General features: G+C 42.8%; 1 protein-coding gene across 1 annotated transcript; it reads right to left on the bottom strand.

The window, feature by feature from the left end:
- Positions 1 to 1,753: 1,753 nt before the first annotated feature.
- Positions 1,754 to 4,699, bottom strand: her13 (hairy-related 13). Its single transcript, XM_084951729.1, has 4 exons — positions 4,305 to 4,699; positions 3,948 to 4,034; positions 3,756 to 3,837; positions 1,754 to 3,159 (listed from the first exon to the last, which is right to left on the bottom strand). Exons 1-4 carry the CDS (start codon positions 4,392 to 4,394, stop codon positions 2,687 to 2,689), a joined length of 732 nt encoding a protein of 243 aa, XP_084807855.1. The 5' UTR covers positions 4,395 to 4,699; the 3' UTR covers positions 1,754 to 2,686.
- Between the last annotated feature and the right edge of the window lie 3,933 nt (positions 4,700 to 8,632).

Below are 8,632 nucleotides of genomic sequence, written 5' to 3'. Positions count from 1 at the left end.
ACAGAGTGGGTGTAATTGAATGTGTCTAAGTACCTTTGATAACATCTTAAAGGTGTGTTTGGGTAAGAAGCATACATTTATGGACTTAACTGTCTGAAACCAGATATGACTGGCTAACAGTCCTACATTAGACAGGCACTGGATTTATCATAACATCCCAGGTTTTGAGCTATTAAACATAAGTCACAAGCACAGAAACATTTTCTGTATATTGACTATCTTAAAGCCATTTTTGTGCTAGCTAGCTGATGAAACAGCCTGCTCCAAATTTTCCTTATTTTAAAAATAATTTGACCTCCCTCATCATGTTTTCGTTGAATCTGTTAGTTCACACAAAATAATACTGAGAGGTGCTAGTTTCACTCCCCTTTGTCTGGTATTTCTGTTCAAGTGCAGTTGTCTGAGTTTGATTCTAGTGTGATTCATTTGTTTCATTTCAACCTTTAGATCATAACATTGTTAGATCATTTTCCTGTTCCACACCTCCTCTTTCAGAGTTAGGAGGTTTTAGGGTTAGAATATGGCATTTGCAACGACTGGGGAAAGGAGTGCACTATGTCAAAAGGTGTCCTCACACAGATATCCCTGCAAGTGTATATGTGTGTGTGCTGACTGAGCCCTGGTGAAGAATCTGAGCATGCACTTGGACCATTTTAGTACCCCCCCCCCCCCCCCCCCCCCCAAACCTCCACATACTTTGACGCTCCGCTGTCAAACAGTGGCTCAAAGCTTTGATCAGCTCCTCTTCGCATATGTTTCCTCCGACGCTCACACCCAGAGCCTCCAAGCCCCCTCCACCTACTCCACCGGGGGTTGATAATTAGCCTGCCTCCTCCTCCAGTAATCCAGGATCATCAGACAGTGAACAACGTGCTCAACGTGCGGTTCCCCCACCTAGGTTATTAGCTGTAACCTAATGGTTGTGAAATATGACATGTTATTTACTTTTACGAGTAGAAACAGGTGCAAGTATCTTTATGGCTCTGCGTAAGTATACCTATACTATAATCATTCCAGTCGTTTTTGGCGAATGAAAATATCTTTATAGAAGTCTTGTGTTATATTTGTTGCAATTTCTGCTGCCCTTTTGGCCAAATCACTCGTTTAAAAAAAGGCATTTTAATGTCAACGAGACTTTTTAGCTGCATAAATAAAGGATATATAAACATCACTTTGCCAAAAATGGATTTCAGCTTCTGGCTGGTGACAGAAACGTTGATTGTGGCTCAGAATGACTTGTTGTTGGTGTGATGACAGATATGTTTGACAGATTATGCGCCAGTAAGTCATTTATAGCTGTTTAAATGGGGGAAATGTTTTTTTTTTTTTTTTTTGGCAAATACCGGAAATCACTTTCTGGCACAACACCCGGCTCTTACTGCATGCGATTATAGGAGGGATGAGGGGAGTTGCCCCTTTGTGAGGACCTCCGACGGTGCGTCTGGGTGACTGGTCCAGACAGGATCTAACACGCATTTGTTAACACGGTCATTGTGACAGAGGTGAGAGCGAAGACACTTTCGGAGAGGTGCGACTGCTTTACGCGCGCGCGCGCATGCACGCACTGTATGAATCAATGAAAGTTTAAGTGGAGGACATACTTTTCCTTTTGAATGCACTGGGCTACTTATTCAAGTGTTTGGGTTGCTGTTGCTTTCAGAAACGGTTTTCTTTATCAGTATTTTCAGACACAAACACGTTGACCCAGTTTATCTCTTCTGTTCCAAAGCTGGAGTCACGTCAGACAAAGAAGTTTTCAGTTACGTTATTTTATTTAGAAAAATTCAGACATTTTATTCGCAAGACATTTCTAAACACCTTTACAACATAAAATGGTCATTCTTAAAGGAACTACTGGTCCGATAAACTAAAGGAACCGCTGAAATGCAATAGAAATATTTATATTAATTGGGTCATCGCCCGACTTCTCAGTTTCTAGAAAGAGCTTTTCTCCTTGTACAAATCCTATTTACACTGAAGTATAGACCAAACAAGAGGGAGAGTTCTGCACTGTTGCCTTTTCTGTGCTTTGTTGGGTGTTGAGAGGGATTGCTTTTTGTTTGTCCAGGTGTAAAGATAAGTCACAAGAGGACTCAAAGCCAGGGTGTTACTACTGAAAAGAACAGGAGGGCTATTTTTCTGAGCCTCCAGCTGAAAGGGTAGCAGAGAGAGTAGCAGATCCCTCTGATGGCATAAAGGAGAATCCACTTTTAATTTTAAATATATATAAATGTCCAAAGTACTCCAGGAATGACTTCTGATGAAATGTTCTCTTACATTTTCTGATTCCAAACATTTCCCAGAATTGGGGGAAATCTCTGTAAACTTGTATTCAGTAGTGACTGTGAAGAAAATCCATCTGCACTCCAGTATTCAGAATCACTGCAGAGTGATCAGCTGAGGCTTTTGTTGGTGCCTAAATTGGTCTCAATAGAACAGACTTTAATTATTGGACATCAGTGCCATGAGTTCAGGAGGCCTAAGAAAAAAAATCCATGCATGTAGTCAGCCTTCTTAACCGGTCTTACAGGAGGCCAAAACTGGTACAGCCACAAAATCCTCTTGTATTGTAGGGTGGAATTTTCTCTTTCAGTGGGACGCGCTGTGTCACACCATAAAAATGAAAGCCCATAATCCCCCTTTCAACACATCCCAACTGTATTCCATCCAAACTCCCACCACTACTCTACCAAGGTCTCCACATAGACCAGGGGTAGGTCATGGTGGGCATACTGGGAGGCTCCCTGTTCTCCATGCCCTCTGTAGAGCTCTGGTTGTGATCACTGTCAGTCTCATCCAGGTCAGAGCACAAGTCTTCACTGGACATGGAGGAAGGGGCTGGGGAGAGGGCAGAAGATGACCCGCAGGAGAAACTCCGTTCACCAGGAGAAGCGAGAGAAGCGCAGAGCGCCTCGCTGCCTCCATGCCAAGTGCTGCTGCTGCTGTTGCCCTCAGAAGTGTCCGTAATTAGATCCGTCAGCATGTCCTGGAGGTGGTCCTCATTCAGGGGCATGCACTCCAGGAGATGGTTGAGGAGCTCAGCTGCCACTGTCGCATCTATCCCAGGACAGCTGGACACAAACATGTGGACCTCGTGCATGCACTGGATGTAACCAGCTGCAAACCGCTCGTTGGCTTCTCGGTTTAGTGTCTCTGCCTCTGTGAGAGGAGAGACACGACTGCTCAGCATCCAAAGCATTGATAATACAAGACTGAAGAACTCCTACTTTATTGACTGCAGACACGTGACAGCTAAATGTTTCTCCTTCACTACACTACAATTACTTAACAGCTAAAATGTTACTTTTCAGCCTTTTATGTGATAAAATATCACTTCCTCTTATAAGATAATTGCAAATTGCTCTAGCTCTACATATAAGCATGTTGATACAAACCTCCGATGGTGACCATTCTGCGGAAAAAGTGTTTTTTCTTGTAAAATACTGTATAAGATATTTACATGAGAGTTAATGGTATAAAACACACGGAAATTGTAATTTAAAAGACCCCACTGAGCTCTTGTTTGCTCATCACTGTTTATATTTTTAAATCAAGCATTTCCTGACTCTTCACATGCTCTTTTATTAGAGCACGGTGAAAATGTACGCCTGTCTTGCCATAATAATGAGAGTAATTCTATCAATAATATCAATATCAATAATACTCAAGCGTTTTATTATTTGGCACTCTGAGCGCTCAACAAAACAGATCTTTACTGTTTTATAGTTACACAGGCTGGATAAATTTGGGCACACCTTGTTTCCGGTTCTTCAGTATGTCCTCCACCTTTTTCACGGTCAGCTCCAGCACCTCTGCGTTCTCCATCTTGGAATGAAACTGAGGAAAGAAACCAGATGAGCACCACCAAGACCACAGTTTACGCCTTCATTGTGGCGCAGAGCAAAAGTGAAACTCCAGTGCAGGAGCTGTGTGCGCTCCATACTCACGTCTGTGTCTGCCAGCAAAGTCCGCAGCTCCTGCAAACTCTCGTTGATGCGAGCTCGCCTCTTCTTCTCCACCAGAGGTTTCCTCGTCTGCGGGAGCACAGAAAGAAAGCACTTCAGTGACATGAGGAAAGAAGCACCATTCAAAGTCATAAGCGTCCACCTGTCCGCGGTTAGTGCGCAAAGGCAACCCAGCGTCATTCTTCTCTCACTAAAGCATGTAACTAACTTTGAATCATTGAGGGTTTCCTCTCAAACTAACCATCCCTGCCTCATAACTGTGCACACGCAGCGTTAAAGCGGCGTGACAAGTGCGTCACTGCCAAGTGTCTCCGGACAGTGCCTCCACCGGTCCCCCACCTTTCTATCCGCTTTCTGTATCCCGCAGTAGGACTCATCTTCATCTTTCACATCAAGTCCGAGGCCGTTTGGCCGAGCCGAGGGGGCCATGTTGGTTGGATCGCCGTTACTGTGGCTTCTCCCACCGCTGCTCGTACCTCCTGAGTGGTCCTCGAGGGGCAGCTGGCAAACGGAACCGGTTAGAGGCAGAAAAAAAATCGACAAACTCGTAGGCGAGGCGCCCTCTGTTTATTGTGTAATCCTAGTCAGACGTGCTGCTGGCGCTGAGTGGCTGTTGTTAGTATTTATAGGGGCTTATTAACATGTGAATAGGGGCTGTGCTGCTCTCGCTGGGGAACAACAGAGCGCACACGGTCGGAGCCAATGAGCGCTCTCCCCCTTTGTCTGCGGTCAGCCCAGGTCTGCGCCCCGAGGAGCTGGACTGGCTTTAATCAGACAATTTGTTGGGTTAGGGGAGCGAACGCTCGTTTTTTGTCCCCCTTTCAGTTAGTTTCAGTGAACTGCTCGCACTTATAATTCATCTGCACAAAACGAATCAGCACAGAGTACAGTGTTAGAATAGTGCTGTTTGTTTTTATTTTCGTTTTTGTTTGACTGTTCATATGTTAGAAGAAGCCTCAAATATAAGTTTAACTCAAGACAAAAATGAAATTCTTCAGGCTATCAAATATAAACCAGTCAGTTACTTATTCAAACCAGCCCAACCAAAATGATTGCAGCACGACGCTGCACCTACACCACATCGAGGCATTTAAACCCTGCCCCCGTGTCTTTTCTGCCCGACCTCTTTTCCTCTTTGCTGGCTTTTGTGTCCGAGCCTCAGCAGATTTACCCGTCTGTTTGGCGGATGTAACGCGATGCCTTCAGTTGGCAGCTGCTGCTGCTGGCGGCCCCTCGGCCAAAACTAAATCAGTTCGGGGAATTAAGGGCCCTTCTCCAAAGAAAGCGACAGGTGTTGGCCTGCGCCTCGTTTGTTCTCCCTGTTGTTGTTGTGACTTCTGATTTGTGCGCAACTGCATTTTCACATTGGCTGCTGTGCAACGTGGACGACGTTTTTTCCCTCTTTTTTTATGTGTGTTCAAACACACTGCAATATACACATTTGCACAACTGTGAATAAGTCAAAAGCTGTTCTCATAATATCAATTTTGATGATTTAATTCGCCTGGAATTCGTTGGGGTGCTTTGCTGGTCAGCGTGCATATGGCGCATTGAGAGAACCCTCTGGCCTGGTTATTACATGTTTTGTTTACGTCATTTTTATTCAGATCACCCTCACAGCAGAGCAGAGTGGCTGGGTCAGCGTGCATCTGTGAAAGCTTCCAGGTAAATGCAGGGCTGCGTGTTAAGTTCGTGTTTTACGCGCTGTTTCCATAATTGCGCAGCAGCATTTCCGCTAAGACGCGCCACTGAAGCCCCGTGCCCCGAATGAATGAAGCCCTTCAGACCTTTGAAGTGAAGGTTTTTTTTTTTTTTTGGCACCTCGCCACCCCCAGATCTCTTGTTCCAGAGAGCTTTAATGGTGTGGACTGTGGAGAGAGCAGCTGTCTCGGCTCGCTTTTGTTGGCGAGCTCCGCCGAGGGACCAGGCGTCCCCCTTTCTGTCTCCCTCTCTCCCTCTCTCTTCAGACCAGCCGCCTGGCTCCATGTGGCGGCCAATCACAGGGACTATAATAGCTGGGGAATGGGACACTCGCACGTTTGCACTTCTCAGAATCTCAGAAGCTTATAATGAATAGCATCTTTATTAAAACGTGAATGTATGAGCCATCTCTGACACGTTTGTTTTGCTTCCAGATGGCTATGTACCCCCCCCCCCCCCCCACACACACACACACAACTCGTTTAGATCCTCACTGTATTTACCTGCTTCCCTTATTGTAATGTAACGAACTCAACGAAGCTAATCAAGCTTGGCGACATAGCGTGAAGCATAAATAAGCTTGTCCTCTCATCTCACATACACACTATACAATGCTGGCATCATTTATAATTACAAATCGTGCTAGCCAGGCAAACCTGCACATAAGTGATAAGTGTTGGTGGGTACTTACCTATAAGTCATATCCTCCCAAATCATCAAATCATAAAGAAACAATCGTTATGACTGAGTTGTTTTCCACAAACATACAGAGTTCAGGTGTATCTGGATAAAGTCAAATGGAACAAATATGTCGAGCAGCTTCCTCCATCTCAGAATAATCCACAGACCTTCTGCAAAGAGGTTTCATTGGAAGCAGTTCTAATAAAGAAACATTAAAAATGACTCTCTTTTCACACTTCTTTTATTGCCATGACCTATTAGAAATGTCTTATATGAGGGGGTGGGGGGATACCTCAGCAGAATTTGAGTTGCATACTGGAATCTGCTTTACACAATTAGAGGTGAGACAGGAAATGGTTGTGTTATGATTTGGGTGCACTGACTGTAGTTATAGTCAGTGCAAATATATATATTAGGGTTGAGCAAAAGAAGCTCAACTCTAATATATATTACTCACAAAGTTGTTTTAGCTCATGTTAGCTCATGTTGTCTATTGGCATGCTGTATAAAATGTAAATAAAAACAGCATGCAATGATTTGCGAATCTCATAAACTCACATTTGATTCACAAAAGAATCTAAAAATCATATCCAATATTTAAACTGAGAAATGTACAATTTTAAGAGAAAAAAAATAAAAGCTTGTTTTCAATTTGATGCAACATTATGTAGAAATGTTGGGACGGAATCATGTTTACTACTTTTAACAACAGTCTGTAAGCATCTGGGAACTGAGGAAAGGCAGCTGTGGGACTTTTGGGAGAGGAATATCTCATTCTTGTCCGATTCTAACTGCAGTCCAGGGTCTTATTTGTCATCATTTTTTCCCTTTTATCATGCTTCAAATGTCTGCTCATCACCTGGACTTGCTGTTGTAATAAGTGCAGTTGCGGTTTAGCGTTCTCTTGCTGAAAAATGAAAAGCCTACCAGGAAAAAGAGGGTATCTGGATGAGAGCATGTGTTGCTCTAAAATCTGTATATAACTTCTAGCATTGATGGTGCCTTTTGATATGTGCAAGTTTGTCATCCCCCTAATGCACTTCCATACCATCAGAGATTTTGAATTGAAAACTGATAACAAGCTGGATGGTCCGTCTCCTCTTTAGTCCAGATGACACAAGAATTTGAGATTTTTATTTGTTTGATCACAGAACAGTTTTCTACTTTACCTCGGTGGATTTTAGATAAACCTTGGCTCAGAGAAGATGGCAGAGTTTTCTGATCATGATCAGGAATGGCTTCTCTTTTGCACGTTAGAGCTTTAACCTGAATTTGTGGATGGCACTGTGAATTGTACTCATAGACAGTGATTCCTGGAAGTTTTCTTAGGCCCTTGCACTTGTTTCTGTGATTTAATGCTATGCTTTATGAGGGCCTGAAGATCCAGTATTGATTTTGGGCCTTGTCTAATGCGCACATTTCTATACATTCTCTTCATGACATGATGTAGATGTAGATCATTACATATTTGAAATGTTTGCAATTTTATATTCAAGAACTCTGAAATTTTCCCCGATATGCAGAGGCAGTTTTTACAGATTGGTGAAACTCTGCCTCTCAAAGATGCTCTTTTTCTACCCAGTCATGTTACTGACCCGCTAACCTAATGATTTCACATGTTTTTCCAGCTCTTTAGTGTTAGTGCCACTTACTTTTCTCTTTTACTTTACCCTTTTTTTAAGATATATGACTGTCATAAAGTTCAAAACAAGTTAATATTTGTCGATAAAATTTCTCTGTTTAAGCATTTGATATATTTTCTAAGCTCTATTGTGAATAAGATTAGGGGCAGGTCACTGCATTCTATTTTTATTTACATTTTATGCAGCATGCCAGATTTTATGATATCCGGTTTGTAGATTTGTTGGTCCCAGGGTGTTCATGTTAGACATATTAGCTTACTGGGACAGTGAAAATGAAAGTCCAGACTCATCTTCTATGTTATTTTTGACATCTGTTCTCACCCCTTTATGAAAAGTCCAAATATTAGCTGCTTCTCTGTTCTGCTTAATCAGCTAAACTACAACTGAGCATAAGGATATGAGTCTATGTAGTACTTAAGTGTTTTCTTTCTGACTTTGACACGTTTCCATTAGGCAGTTGAGTTTAGCACTTATTTGACTTGTTTCATGTCCATTACATGACAATAGTCCATCCATGAATCCATTTTCCTAGTTTATCGCATCCAGGGCCACAAGAGGGCTGGAACCTGTCACAGTCGAATGCTGTATAATCCCTAAAAATCTTAATCCATATTACTGTAACATCATATTACAATAAACACT

Source organism: Perissodus microlepis, chromosome 14 (assembly GCF_051167445.1).
Source record: "Perissodus microlepis isolate ML-2025 ecotype Zambia chromosome 14, ASM5116744v1, whole genome shotgun sequence".
Lineage (NCBI taxonomy): Eukaryota > Metazoa > Chordata > Actinopteri > Cichliformes > Cichlidae > Perissodus > Perissodus microlepis.
This window is presented reverse-complemented; position numbering and strand designations above follow the sequence as displayed.

What these genes read in the sequence shown, in the direction of transcription:
- her13 (XM_084951729.1), bottom strand. Translation starts at nt 4,394, where the DNA reads ATGGCCCCCTCGGCTCGGCCAAACGGCCTCGGACTTGATGTGAAAGAT. An exon ending in TACAGAAAGCGGATAGAAAG is followed by an intron (nt 4,035 to 4,304) that starts GTGGGGGACCGG and finishes GTGCTCCCGCAG; the next exon opens with ACGAGGAAACCTCTGGTGGA. An exon ending in CTTTGCTGGCAGACACAGAC is followed by an intron (nt 3,838 to 3,947) that starts GTGAGTATGGAG and finishes TTCTTTCCTCAG; the next exon opens with TTTCATTCCAAGATGGAGAA.